Source organism: Petaurus breviceps, unplaced genomic scaffold, assembly GCF_028583685.1.
Source record: "Petaurus breviceps papuanus isolate PSGF00001 unplaced genomic scaffold, PetGlider_PUasm1.0 90925, whole genome shotgun sequence".
Classification (NCBI taxonomy): Eukaryota; Metazoa; Chordata; class Mammalia; order Diprotodontia; family Petauridae; genus Petaurus; species Petaurus breviceps.
In genome coordinates, this window is record NW_027187380.1 from 575,819 (window position 1) to 591,016 (window position 15,198).

The following is a 15,198-nucleotide window of genomic DNA, read 5'->3' on the forward strand; positions in this document are numbered from 1 at the left end:
TCTGGAGACAGGGTTTTGGGGTAAGCCTTTTCTGAGAAAATTCCCAGGAGCTATTCTTCTGGAAGATACAACTGTATATACTCTGTGTGAGTGTGTGAGAAAGAGAGAGAGAGAGAGAGAGAGAGAGAGTGTGTGTGTGTGTGTGTGTGTGTGTGTGTGTGTGTGTGTGTGATACTTGCTTGAAATGTGCAAAAAGGGTTTAGGAGAGAAACCAGTGGATATGTATTCAGAAAGGATTTCTAGTTTTAGCTTGCTGAATTTTGACTTGTGGGCTGTATTGATTGTTACATCTTGTGCTGTTCCTGAAGTAACATTACTTATTGGTGCTTTAAAAAAATGCTTTTCCCTTTAGGTTTGTAAAATTGTCACAAAAGTAACATGTAATTACTAATTTGTAGGATCATTCTCCCTTATAGACCTGGATGGTCATCACATAAATGATAATAACAATGCCTGGGGGGGGGGTAGTACCTACCTCATAGTTGTTGTGAAGAATAAGAGATCATGTATGTAAAATGATTTGTGAATCTTAAAGTTCCTTATAAATGTTACCAATTATTTTTATTTTTTTTTAAACAATTTGAATTGCTTTTCATCACTTTTTATCCCCTAAAAAATGAATCTATCAGTTCACGAATTAAACAGAAAACCAGTAGAAACATACACATGACTTTAGCAAGACTTGGAATTGTAGACCCTGATGGAGCATTATCAGAGTGAGTTACCTCAGGGGGAGGGACATGACTTTTGAAAGTAGGCCAAGCAGGAGCCCTGAGCAGGAGCAGCTCTCTCCTAGTCTATACCTTGGTGCTTCCGTGGACCCTGAAGCCCTTCGGAATGTTGTACTATGTTGTGGTAGACTTTTCTATATAGGGGACTGGTTTTTCACATTTCTCTGTTTTCTCGTTCTATCTATAGTGCCATCCCTTCTATTGGAAGCCTAAAATCTCTTCAAGTCCTATCTTTAATTCTGTGAAACTTTTCCCAGTTAACTAGCCATCCTTTACATTTTCTCTTTCTCTATATTTGAACACTTAAAAACATCCATTTTTAGTACTACATGCTACCTTGTATTGTTTGTGACTTTTATGTAAAAGTCTTCTTTTCCCTGGTTGTTTACTTCATTTGTACTCTGCAAACTGCTAGGCACTCCCAGAAACTTGACTTCTTCCAGAAGATACTGCATTACAGGTCACCCTCTCTAGTACTAGATGCATCTTCTCTCATGTCCCCCAACACAACTGGGTTGGAAGAGGAGTCATATTTGCTACCTCTCACTGCCACTTCCAGACACACACTTTTACTGCCCTTATTGAACAACCTTCCTCTTTTCAGGTTCACTCCATCTGTATTATCCTATTCATAGTGCTCATATTATTGGCCTTCCTGTCTCATCTCTGAGAGCACTTGGCTCATAGTCTTCCTTTTAACTTCAATCTTTGCCTTCATATTTGGGGGTTTCAATGTATATGTTGATAACACCTCTAGACACTGACTTCCCAGTTTACTTCCCCAACTCCCATGATCCATCTTCACTCTACTTCATCCATACATTGGGAGAGTCATAGTGGTTGGAATCAAAGTCTGTCATCACTAGTAATGGTTGACTTCTGTGATTTCAGAAATCAGCGATATTCTTCTCAGAGCATGACTTTTTTTGGAGTGGGGAAGTTAGGGCAGAGTATAACTTCTTATTTTTCCATCTCTATCATATAACCTTCTTATCAGGATTTCTATTCAGTCTAGTCTTCCTTGCTTTTCTAAACTATATCATTCATGTCCAGGTTTCCTTTTCCAATCAACTCTAGTTACTCAGTAAATGTACTTTTACCCTCTAAACCCTTTCCCATTTGTCCTCGTTGATCCTGTTTTAATAAACCCCAAACCCGGGTAACTCTTTATCCTCATTTGCTTTTTCTAACTTCCACTCATGCTGCTGAATATTGTTGAAGGAAGTAGTACCACCCTGACTACTGGACTGGAAATTTGTCTAATACCATTTTAGTATTCATTGCTGAACAAAAATCCTTTTCTATTCCCTGATTGACTCTCTCCTGCCCTCCCCACAGTGTCAGTTCCAAAGTTTTCTCTTATTTCCTCAAGCTACATATACTTACTCCCTGCTTCCTTTTGAACAGGAACTTGAAACATCTTACACTTATTGACAAAATAGAGGTCCTCTGTTGGGCCTGTTCTTTCCTCCCCATTATTTACCTTAAGTCCTCTAAACATGATCATCTTTTTTTACTTCAGTATCTGAGAAAGAGGCCAACACCTCTATGCATGTCCTTGATGTCATCTTTTCCCTCCTGAATCTTAACCTTTATATCATCCTGCTTCTTCTTCAATTTCTTGTTATCCACTAAGCTCTTTTTTTTTGGGGGGGGGGTTAACAATCTTGTTTTAATCAATCGAACATCATTTACATAGTTCAGGGGGAAAAGTCAGCACACTGAACTTCAGAGAATACAAACAAGTTACAAACAGAAGTTACAAGAAGACAGAGAAACAGATCAAACGGACAGGCCTCCACCTATCTGACCATTGCATCCATACCTAATCACAGTTACCAGAGAGGGAAGCACCAGCATCTGGGTTTTCAAAGCTGGGGGGCTCAACTGTCTGGTCAAATCAAACAACACTTCTCAAAGTAAGCCCCGAAACAAAGCCTCACATCAGGGTTTATATAGCCTTCTCCTGGCCCAGAGAATGTCACAACCCACTTGACCCTCTGCCCAATCACAGAGCACCATGGTGGGGGCATTCCACAGGCTCCAGGTGCACTTATGGCTATCAAAGGGCCTAGGGGCAGGGAGGATCTTAAATTTCCGTTCCCATAACATTTGGCCCATAGATTTGGCCCAAGATCTTCCATGCCCATAGCATAGGCAATTTACGTTTGAATTAGCATTAACATCTCTTTAGGTAGGACATAATCCTCACAAAATGGAGAAGTCACATTTGCAAGATACTTAGTTACCAAAGTGGCCACAGGGCCTTAAAAAAACCCAAAGTATATTGCATTATAATCATCTCAATTCAAAACAAGTGTCCAAATAAAGTTATCTTGGGGGCAGGGGGGTGTCCTTCCCCCCACACTGTTCCGGCCCCTGCTTCCAAGTCCTGAGGGGTGGCTGGGCAACAAAACCAGCAGGGTAGGATCCTTGGGGGTCCCTGGCACTTCACCTCACCCACCATAGTCACAACTCCATCCTCCCCCTGGGTCCCAAACTGGAATGCAGCAAGAAAACACATTCAGTCTTCCTGCCTAGACACACAGTCCTTATCTTGTCCAGTGGCTGAATTATGAACCCCTGGGTTCCATCTCCTCCCGCAGAAGGGAGCCCCTCCTGGCTTCTGCTCCAGTCCAGATGTAGGCAGCTCACCATTCCTGCTCTTAGCTCAGCAAAGTTAGCATGCAGGCCACAGAGTCACAGCTACTACAACAGGGAAACAAACAATTATCCCAGCCCCCATACTTTCCTTTTAGTCTGCAGATCCTGTTCGTGATGCCATTTGTAGCAGCAAGCACCCCAGCATCCCCAGGGTGGTGGTTGCCAACACAGGTTCTTAGATCTGCTTTTCTAAAGGAAAGCAACTCAAAATGGGTTAACAGTCTTGCTTTAATCAATTAAACATATCATTTACCTAGTTCAGGGGAAAAAGGTCAGCACCCTGAACTTCAGAGAATACAAACAAGTTACAAGCAGTAGTTACAATAAGACAGAGAAACAGATCAAGCAGACAGGCCTCCAGCTGTCTGACCATTACATCCATATCTAATCACATTTACCAGAGCAGGAAGCACCAACATCTAGGCTTTCAAAGCTGGGGGGCTCAACGGCTGTCCAGAGTCTCTTCTGATCAAATCACACGACACTTCTCAAAATGAGCCCCCACTAAGCTCTTTCTTTATTGCCTATAAACATGCCCATATCTCCTCATCCTTTAAAAAAACTTTCACTTGACCATACCATCCCCCTCAAACTTATACCTGCATTTCTTCTTCCTTTCAAAGCTAAACACCTAGATGGATAAGCTATATGTTGCCTATGGTTCTTTACTTCCCACTCTCTTTTTAACCTTTTGCAGTCTGGTTTCTACCCCCACAGTCAGATGATAAATTGGCTTGAACAAACTGGTGGTCTTTCTGGGAAAGTTATCTGTGAGGCATCTGGCTTCTGTGCAAAGGTATTTACAGACCTTAGGAAGCTTAGTGCTTTATTGTAAAGCAAGTAAGTTGAAATCATCTTCCTGGAATCTGTAGTCATCTAGTCCTTGGATGTTTCAGCATTCTTCCCCCAGCTTTCCTTTTGTGATTATAGAAGGTCAGTGCTGATGAGGATTTTCTTGTTAACAGATAAACTGCAGCAATCATAAAACAGAATGGGTCCCATCTGTGTGATGCTTTTGTTCCTTTCACAAGACTCTACCTATCTCAAGGATTGGATCAGGGTTCCTGCTGTGTGGTTTCATTGACAAAACTAGTCACTGCCACTCATATACTCTGGTTCCTGAGGAGAGTTCTGTTAGGGGTATGGAATTTTGTGTGGTCAGAATCAGTCTGCCAGAGACCACCTCACCACAATGCAGTTGAGCCTGAAATGATATTTCTAATGGGGAAGAGGCAATTCCTGTAATCAATGATGGAGTTTCCTCCTCAACTCTAGATGCTACTGAAATTTTCATTTTTAGAGAAATAGTTAGATTCTTTGCCTGGTGCACCTTTGCATGCTGTCAGTTATACCAGTCTGTATTCTGGGTCATAAGCTGCTTTAGTTCTTGGCATGTCTGGTGACTTCAGGTTGTTTAGGGAGTGGTGTTAAAAAACATTTAGTGCCTTCTTAATTTGTTCCTGGTGCTTTATAAGCAGGTATGTGGAATCTTTTGAGGTAAAATTGACAAACCCACAGTCCATTTTCTTGGTGCTTAGTTGATTTAGTGCCCCTTCCCATCCCCCATTCCTTATTTGCATCTCCCTTCTAGTCTCTGACTTGTTTGCCCACTTTCCCAGTGGCTCCAGTGCTGGCCAAGAAAAAGGCTTGAAATGTGTCAAACAATTGTGTTGCCTCCCTTGATCATCTCTGGAGAAACTTTTGAGGGAAAATTTGGTAGAATGTAACAATGATTTCTCTTTTTACTTAGGTCACCATGGCTGCTCTTGGCTCCCTTGTTGTCCCCACCTATTCCTCAGGTCACCTCCCCACCTTGCTGCCTGTGTCCAGAGGGGGTACACAGGTTTCAGTGGATAAGAAATTTGGTTCCAGAGTTTGGTGTTTCTAGCTCTCATGTTATGGTGTTATCTTCTCCAGCAGAGTTTTTTGAGCTCATGAAGGTAAGTTTTGTTTGGGGTGAGTTTTGTCTGACCATCCCATCAAGACTGGGGAAATGACTATAGGAATCGTAGATGTCTGTTTTCCTTTCTGTGCCAAAAGCTTGTGATTTCTTTTTTCAAAGTTTTTTTTCCGCTGAGTTTTACTTTTAGTAACAATAAAAAATATTCTACTTTTGACCCTGATATCTCCTTTATTTCTACTTTTGTTCTTGTGTGAGCAGGATTTGAATTATATGCCAGGAGGATCAAGGAACGTTATGGCATTTTAAATTAACGTTTGTAGACTCTTTATTACAGACCATTACCATGGCCATATAGTACCTATTAATTGATAAAGGGAGTTCTGGTTTTCATATTATAATATGGATTGCTTAGGCCAGAAATGAGAAAAAGCTATTAAAGCAGGGATTGTGACTGTTTATGTCTTTTGTTTTTAAAGGGACAGATAAAGACAGCCAAAAGACGGGTAGTGATGGCCTCTCTGTATCTTGGGACAGGTCCTTTGGAACAGGAATTGGTAAGAGTTTTGGGAAAGTAATCCTGCATCAAAACTGCATCAAAATGCACCCATTTCCTTAAACCCTATGATTTTGTTTCACTTTATGTTAGAGTTGATAATTAGGAACTCACACAGGCCCTATTGTTCCAGATGTTAAAATGATGTGGCGGTGTTAAGTGTTACAGGGACTCCAATGACCAGAGTCCCTGCTGGCCAGTCTGGAAGGAATTCACAAGGCCTAAGTAATCTTTTAAGTCAGGATTCTAAAAGTTTATTGTTATGCTATACAGCGGGCAGGGGTTCTTAGGGAACCTGCAAACTTAAAGAAGTCATAGGTATGGTTTATAAAGAGTTACAATAGTAAATCAGATGTCAATTGTGCTAACTAGGTGAGTAAGTGTGGGATTAGGGAGGAGTTAAAGAATGGTCTGTACTTAAAGGGGCATGAACTTTTATTATCTATTTTGAAGGCCTATTTCCCATAATTCACTGGGAAATAGCCCAAGGCAGGGCTACCTGGAGGTGTGATTTTAGGCTTGAAATGTCACTAAGTCAGCTAGCAGTCAGAGCTAACTGAGAAGCACCTAATCTGTCACCCATCAGTGTCCTGTTTGACAAGATGGATGTTGGGAACCAAGGCTAACGGGGATTCAGGATGTGCCTAATTGGCTGAGGAGTTAATTTACAGATTGAAGGATTCATAGGTCCAGCTGGCCATTATACTAGGGGGAGATAAGCAGTTCATGAATTGTTGCTGGGCAGAGTGCTGGCAGGGGGAAGGGGCAGAGTTAATGTTTTGAGGCTGTTGGGGGGGAAATTGTGATTTTACAAACTGGTTTTACAAATTGATTTTACAAACTGATGTTACAAACATAGATCCCAAGCACCCCATCATTAAGAGTTAGTATAAAGTTTTATGTTCTAGACAAAGGACAAAATTGCTATGACCTGAACTTCCATCTACTTTGTACCTCCTGGTACAAAGGTAGAGGTTAGATGGAGGTGTGTGACTGGAGATGCTGAATGCTGGATGGATGAGTAGTATGAGAGTATCTTTTATCCTTTCATTTTTCCTATTCATTTACTAGAATAGTAGTAGCGTTCAGAATGACTTCCAGGTGCTAGATAAATGTTAACAGAAATACAGATCAAATCTGATCAGCTTGATTCCTTTATATTTTTGGAGGGGGGAAGGCTGGACAATTGGGGTTAAGTGACTTGCCCTCGATCACATGGCCATTAAGTGTTAAATGTCTGAGGTCAGATTTGAACTCAGGTCCTCCTGACTCCAGGGCCGGTGCTCTATTCACTCCACCACCTAGTTGCTCCTTGATTTCTTGATAGTATGAATTATGGAGTATGATTTCATATGTGACTTTTTTTAAACTAAATTTTACGTTTATTTTTAGTTTACATTATTCATTTCCACAAGATTTCGAGTTACAAATTTTCTCCCCATCTTTCTCCTTATATGTGACTTTTAAACAGCCAACAGTATCTTTCATTACATTACAATGCCATTCTGAGATGATTTAGTTGTAATAAAATGTAAATACATCCCTGTATACAGATTAAGTCTATAACTTTTATCATGAATCTAAAGCGAATGAGACCATACTTTTAGATTTGTCCCTCTGGGTTTGTTTTGTAACTTGGAAGTACTAAGGCATTCTTTTCTTATAGTAAATTTTTAAAAAATTTGCTTCTATTTAGGTACTTATATGCCAGGTAGCCTCTAGCACTAGTGGGAAATGGGGAGGGGTTTAAATGTGAAAAAGTGAATTGGCCTAAGTGCTTCTATTTTTCCTGCTTCACTCTTGTGTCTGGAGGTCCCTTTTTTTTTTTTTTTTTTGAGAAGTGTTGCAGGAAGTTGAAAGTTTGGAAACCTTGTTTCTTATGTGAACAGTGTCCTCTCCAATCTAAGGACGTGAGCATGTTGTATTTTGTGTTAATTATTTTAATAAATATTTATGAAGTAATATTATAGACATGTCAGTCTTTGTTTTGCTTCTTCATATATATAGATTTTTATCTGACTGTTGCAATGTATTTGAGAGCTTAAATCCTAAAAGTAATTTTGAGCTATTGCATCTGTACTATTTGGGAAACCTGCCCTCTGACATGTTATCCTCTGTCTTGTGAAATTTTTCTTTTGGTTGACCTTTCATGCAATTTTTTTTCCTATAACTATAGTACATATGTGATTTCAGTATCTGGTTAGAGGACATAGCAATATCAATAGCACCAAGGTTTTGTCTAAATATTTTTTTGGTTCCTTTTCTTATATTTTCCTTGCATTTTTTCTGTTAACAGGTGGATTGTATAGAAAGTAGTCTAGAAAGGTCACTCCAAACAAATTTTTCTTCAGACCTCCAAGTCTCCATTCTCTTAGATTTTACCCGGGGTTCAAGAGGTAGGTATCACTCCCCTTTTCTCTGGAGCTTTTCCTGGAAAAAAAAAAACAAAACACTGTTCTCACTGTCCTTGGAAAGAAATGCAGCCATCATATACAGAAATCCAAACAATTTCATTTCTTCTATATCTGGTGGATGCTGTAATATGTGGTTGAGGAGGATTCCCTGGCTAGAATTAGCACCAGTTGGCTTGAGAAGCTGAGGCAAACAGCTTGGGTGGTAAGATTGCCAGTTAGATCCTAACCAGCAGCTTTATTGGGATCTGGAGTCAATGATGTGACACCCCCTTCCCCCCTTTCAAGTTACTGTTCTTTATGGATTTGTCCTCATTTCTAGGTAGGAAGAACTCTCGAACAATGCTGCTTCCGTTACTTCAGAAGTTTCCTGAGCAGGTCCGTGTCTCACTCTTCCACACTCCAAACCTTCGTGGTCTTCTTCGTCTCCTTATTCCTGAACGCTTCAATGAGACCATTGGTCTTCAGCACATTAAAGTTTATCTCTTTGACAACAATGTAATCTTGAGTGGGTGAGTTCACTTCTGTCTACCCTCTCATCAGAGTCCTGGTTTTTTTCAGGATTACTGTGGGGGAAATGATGGGGCTTTGGAAAGATAAAGAAAAAGAGGGATATTTAAATGAGAAAACCTTCACTCCCTCATGTTCCAAGTTGGGATCTTCTCTATGATCTAGGAAATCTGTTTTTTTCTGTTATTGGGAGATGTAACTAACTATGAAGAGAACTCTGTTAGGCCACAGGCCTCTGCTGTCCTAAAAAATGCCATGACTATGCTCATAATAATTTCTTCCACTGGGAGTACCCAAAGGAGTCCTTTGCCTATTTAGTCATTAAAGTTCATTTTAAGCTCTGCCTCTGCCATAGAACCACTCTGAAACAGTGTTTAATTGTAATTTAGTACTTCTCTGCTTTGTCAGCTTTTCACATGGTTATGTTTTATCTTCTCAACAAGATAGTGACTCCTTTTAAGGTGAGCATTGTCTTATTTGTTTCTCCTTCATTGCTTATGTAGTAGTCATGCAGTCAATTCAGATATTTTAGTGATTGGAGTTTCTGGAGTTGAGTTGGCCAATTTTCTTCCATTTGGCCTGAGGATTAGGCTAGGTCATTAAGAAGGATACCTGTTTTGCATTAATCAGTCAGTGAACAAGAATCATTAAGTGCAAATCAGTTTTACCTTAGTAACGTTTCTAGAAATGTCCCCTTCTGTTTTCTGACACTGCTGCAGCCCTCATAAAGCACTCTTCAGCTCTCCCTTTACTATTTTAAATAGCTTGCTAGTTGTCTAGCCACAAGTCTCTCTCTTCTCCCTTTTATCCTCCATTCTGTTATCAAATGTGTCTAAAGGGCAGATCTGACCTTGTCACCCCCCATTCCCTTACTCCATAAACTCTAGTGGCTCCCAGTCACCTTCAGGACCAAATAGAAAAGCTTCTCTTTGACATTCAAAGCTCTTCATAACCTTCACTCACCTCCACCCCCTTATACACCACAGTCTTTTACTCTTTACTCTTCAATCCAGTGACATTGGAAATCAATGTCAGTTCCTCAAACAAGACACTCCATCTTCCTACTATGGGCATTTTCATTGACTGTCGCTCATGCCTATAGTCCTTTCACTCTTCATTTCTACCTTCTGGCTTCCTTCAAGTCACAGCTAAAATCCTACTTGCTACAGGATATCCCTTATAACTTCTACAGCTTCCTCTCTTTTTCTCTAATATATCCTGTATATGGCTTGTTTGTCATTTGGGATTCTCACATTAGACTGAGCTGTTTGAAATCAGGGGCTGTCTTACTTTTGTACCTCTAGCATTTCACTCAATGTTTGGCACATAGTAGGAACTAAATAAATATTGATTGACTGACTGACCAGAAATACTGAGATAAAATACTCTTTGCCCTCAAGGAGCTTACATTTTGTTGGGAGAGACAGCATGTCCAAACAAAAGTACCATATGTTATAAATATAAGTTAACTTTTGGTGATAAGCATTAGCAGGTAGGGGAAGGGAATCAGAAAATTAGGGAGCATATAAACTGAACTTTGGATCCTAAGAGGTAGAAGTGAGGTGAGGGGCACCTTCACCTTGGTGTAGAGTTGATGCTATGTGTGAAGAACAGCAGGGTGGCCAGTTTGCTTAGACCAGGACTGCACAACCTGTGGCCTGAGGACTGCTTATTACAAGCCAGAGGATTTAGGGTGCCCTTGAAAAATGTTGAGGAAAACATCAAGTGGCCTGTAGGCCACAGGTTGTGCACGTCTGGCTGAGACTGTAGAGTGTGTGATGGGGGGTAACATACTCTTTATACTGGAAAGCTAAGAGTGGAGCCATGTATAAATGCACAGGACTTTGCATTCGATCCTAGGGGTAAAGGGGAGCCAAGGGAGTGACATGGTCCAACTTTAGGAAAATCACATTAACAGTTGTGTGGAAGATGGATTGAAGTGGGAAGATACAAGTCAGGGAGAGCTGTTTTGATAGTTTAGGCAAGAGACGATGAGGGCCTAAACTAGGTTGTATGTGTAGAGAAAAGAGAACAAAGTAAGGAAAGTTGATTCTATTTTTTTTGTTTGTTTGTTTTTTTTGGAGGGCAGTTGGGGTTAAGTGACTTGCCCAAGGTCACACGGCTAGTTTTTTGTGTTAAGTGTCTGAGGCCTGATCTGAACCCAGGTCCCCCTGACTCCAGGGCCAGTGCTCTATTCACTGTGCCACCTGGCTTCCCCCGGTTGATTCTATTTCCACAACAAGACTTGGCAATGAGTAGATGTGAGGGAGAGTGTATAGTCAAGTATGGTTCCAAGGCTGTAAACTGGGTGACAAGAAGAAAGGTAGTGATGCCCTTGACAGAAATAGGATCTTTACCCTCTGTTTCCCTTCCTCTAGTGCAAACCTGAGTGACTCCTACTTCACCAATCGCCAGGACCGATATGTGTTTCTGCAGGACTGTCCGGAGATTGCTGATTTCTTCACAGAGCTTGTGAATGCAGTAGGGGACGTATCGTTACAGCTTCAGGGTGATGACACTGTACAGATGGTGGAAGGGATGGTACATCCTTACAAAGGTAGGGGCATTGTGCTGTATAACTTTGCTGCGGTTTTGGTTGGGTAGAGATGAGAAGCAAAGAGAGTGAGTTACCTGCCTGTTTGTAGTATGTTGCCAACATATGTTCTGATTCTTAGCTTCTTGAGTTGAGAAAGGCTGTTCATCTCTGTTTATCAGACACACACACACACACACACTTTTATAAAAATTTTCTGCTGCAGTCTCAGTCTTGATAAAAATAAATCTGTCGGGTGTGTCTTTGAGTGAGTGATTTTTGTTCTTGTTGGTGAGATAGTTGGGAATGCAGAGCCAGCCATTTTGCTATCATATTAACTCTTAGTATATATAAGGGCACTGGAGAAGAGAACCTGCTTGGTCTTAGGGTGACCAAGCTTTCATATAGCATTTGGTGCTATTTATCGCTCTCCATACCAGCTTGGTCTCTGCCCTTGTAAGTTTATCAGCCTGTCTTTTTGAAAGATGAAATTATGGTAGTCTTTTTTTTTTTTCCCCTGATCTTTTTGAATACTGGGGAGCTATTGGGATTGGTGAACTGGACTAATTCTCTGACTTAACTTGCTTTAGACCAGCTGACCTTCATAGTGTCCACTTCTATAATGCTGGACTTTGAAAATCAAGATAGTTCCACTGTAGGACTAGGAACATGCAGTGATTCAGTCTTGCCTCTTCATTCAGCTTTCTTCAGGAAAGAGTCCTAGGGCTTTGAATGAAGGAAACTTCAGTCACTAGAGCCTAGCCAGAGGAGAATCTGTGGTAAAGATCTGGCACCAAGAAGGGTGGGAACAGTATGGGTTCTTTGCTATGTGCACAGGGCAGTGAGCCAAGAGCTTGCCTGCTCAGCACTTATGGGAAACTGCTTTGGTAAATGACTGTCTTTGTGATGCACTGACTAGGCTGCTGAAGAGCATTTTCCTCTCAGACCCCAGCATACAGGGCTTCTGCAGCTCCGTAGCCTCCTGCCTTGATAGTGAAATGGAAGAAGAGCCCTTGACTCCATTCTTTGCATGCAGGGAAATCTTGGTGGTAGTTAACAGTTCCCTAGGGGTCCAGGGGATTTTTACATTCTTTCAATTCCTGTGGCTTCAGCTGATTTGTTTTTAAGATTTGTGGTTGAAATCACAAGTGCTAGCATCCTGGTGAGGGTATCATGGTGGTTTGTGGAATAGTGAAGAGAACTGAAGAGGTTCCCATTCCCTTATAGGAACATAGGATATCTTTATCTTCAAAACCATCTTCAACTCACTTTTAAGCCCACCCCAGCCACTCTGTGCCAGTGCTCCCCAAGTATTCCTTTCAGGCAGCCATTCACTTCCTTTGCCTATAGATTCAAGGCTTCATTAGGAACCAAATATCAGAATTACTGTGCAGAATGGAAGTGTTTCTGTGGGGTAAGTTCTGTAGCATCAGTTCTTCATCTTTTTGTGCCATGGACCTCTGGCACAAAAGTCTGGTGAAACTTGTGGACCCCTTCTCAGAATGTTTCTAAATGTTAGTATAAAGGGAAGAAAATGCTAAATTTCAGTTAGATGTTAATGATAAAAATATCTAAGGGGACCCCCCTTTTGGGAGCTGTGGAACCTAGGTTAAGAACCCTTGTTCCAGACTATGCTTGTTTTGAAATGTTCAGAGATCGTTGTGAGGAAAGTATTTTGGTTTAGTGTTTGTATTCACTAAATTTGTTGAATTGAAAAAAATCAGTGGTGGTGGTAATCTAGGCCTCTGATCATTCTTCACTTAAGACTTTATCCAGGCTCTGTCTCATCATCTGGAAAGATTGGGTTGTTTTCATTTTCTTCTTCTCATCCCTGATGAGAGAGGCAGCCCCCTGAGATTGTGTGCCTTACTTTTTCTACAAGATGAAAAAGATTTTTTTCCAAGAAAAAAACTTGAGGAAATTGTTTTATAATTTGTAAAATGTAGAAGGGGATTCCTTGTCCGATTCTTTTTTCCTTGAGTTTCAACAGGGTAAAACCAAGCAAACCTGAAACAAGGCAACATGTCTCTTTGCTCATTATCTAAATTTTAAAGGACAGACTTGAACATGTAGAGAGAAGGAGAAAGCATTTGGATAAAGAGAGATATCAATACTGTCTTCTGGTCAGGACTGGATAGTAGTGATGTGCTCAGGAGATCCAAGATGACTGAAATGAGACTCTGTTGAAGAAGTGAGCCAGAAGGAGGGATTTGAGAGAGGATATTCAGGGAAGAGATGAGTTACTTATTCACTTTATCACAGGAAGGTATGTGGCCACTTAGCCATCTTCACCATCATCATAATGACAGCATGGCAGAATAGATAGGAAGACTCTTTCTGACAGTACTGCCTGTGGGGAAAATGGCAAATCAACACTTTAGGACTATAAGAAGTTACAGATGAGTTGCTCATTGGCCTTTGTATGGCCATTCCTAAGCAAATGAAATTATAGGTCTCATAAAAAGAAAAATAATCTTAGCTGACAAATAGCATTTAATGTTTACTTAACACTTTACATATAATCTCATTTGAGCCACACAACAACTCTGTAAGGTAAGTAGACTACAACATAATGCTAATGAGGTAGACCGAGGTCATAGTTTGTATTCCTATATTTATTCTGTTTAATCCCTTTTTCCCAAGTGGTCAACTCAGATTAACACCCTGGTTTCAACAGATCAGTTAAGAGAATTTGCAGAACCTACCACCACTTTGTATACAATTATTATTTTTATTATTATTAGTGCCTGTATCTTGATCTTAAAGAACCATGGCTTTGAGTCACATCTGTTTCTTTCCTAATTCACTGATCTCTATATGTCCCTTTTCAGGAGACCAGACAGCATATTGTGAGGCAGCCAACAAGAGAGTCATGGATGTGATCAACGCAGCTCGGACCCGACAGCAGCTGCTCCATGCCCAGACCTTTCACAGTGACTCTCTTTTGACCCACGAAGATGCAGCAGCAGCTGGTGACCGGAGGCCAGCTCCTGATACCTGGATTTATCCATTGATCCAGATGAAGCCCTTTGAGATTAAAATTGATGAGATTGTTACAGAGACACTGCTGACAGAGGCAGAGAGGGGTGCTAAGATCTACCTTACTACTGGTTATTTTAACCTAACCCAGGCCTACATGGACCTGGTCCTTGGCACTCGGGCTGAGTACCATATTCTGTTGGCTTCACCTGAAGTGAATGGCTTCTTTGGGGCTAAGGGGGTGGCAGGTGCCATCCCTGCTGCTTATGTCCACATAGAGAGACAGTTCTACAGTGAGGTCTGTAGTCTAGGGCAGCAGGAACGGGTACAACTACAGGAATACTGGCGGAGTGGTTGGACCTTTCATGCCAAAGGTAAGAGGATTATCCAGCATGAAGTGAATTTCCTAACAGGAAAATTTGATAAAGAAAAATTAGGTGTAGTAAGAGTGTGGGTAAAGATCTCCCTATCTCCATAGTTCAGTTCCAAGGTCTATTTGACTTATATAGTACCTTAACATAATTATTATCTCTGCTTAAGTATGAATACTTATTTAAAGCTTATTTTATTTATCCCATTTTATATTTCAAAGCACCTTAGAAGACACAGTGACACTTTTGTCCGGCATTGTGGGAAAGGAACTGTTTTATATGAAGTTTCTAGTTAATTGAATCTTACCCCTTTAAGGTTCAAACCTAATTTTTATTTGGTGGGGGGAAGGCAAGGCAATCACTAGGCCACCTAGCTGCTCCCTCAAACCTATTTTTTAAAAAATATTAAATCACTTTTCATAGGACTCTGTAAAATATATTACACAGTAACTAGCCATCATAAATGGAATATATGGAATATAATATGTAGCCTCTTTTACTCAATGATTTTAAAGATCACTTAGAGGAATGTGCAGTAGGGAC

The 15,198-nt window shown here is 40.7% G+C and overlaps 1 protein-coding gene across 5 annotated transcripts in view; it reads left to right on the forward strand.

The window, feature by feature from the left end:
• Window positions 1–15,198, forward strand: part of PGS1 (phosphatidylglycerophosphate synthase 1) — a 108,062-nt gene that overhangs the window by 7,321 nt on the left and 85,543 nt on the right. For all 5 annotated transcript variants that reach the window (XR_011166084.1, XR_011166083.1, XM_069076042.1 and 2 more), the window contains exons 2-7: window positions 5,146–5,335; window positions 5,775–5,852; window positions 8,148–8,247; window positions 8,585–8,774; window positions 11,151–11,329; window positions 14,137–14,658. Coding sequence is in view for 3 of the 5 variants with exons in the window: in XM_069076042.1 (XP_068932143.1) it covers window positions 5,146–5,335; window positions 5,775–5,852; window positions 8,148–8,247; window positions 8,585–8,774; window positions 11,151–11,329; window positions 14,137–14,658 (1,259 nt within the window). In the remaining 2 variants the exon portion in view is untranslated. The remainder of the gene's footprint in view (window positions 1–5,145; window positions 5,336–5,774; window positions 5,853–8,147; window positions 8,248–8,584; window positions 8,775–11,150; window positions 11,330–14,136; window positions 14,659–15,198) is intronic.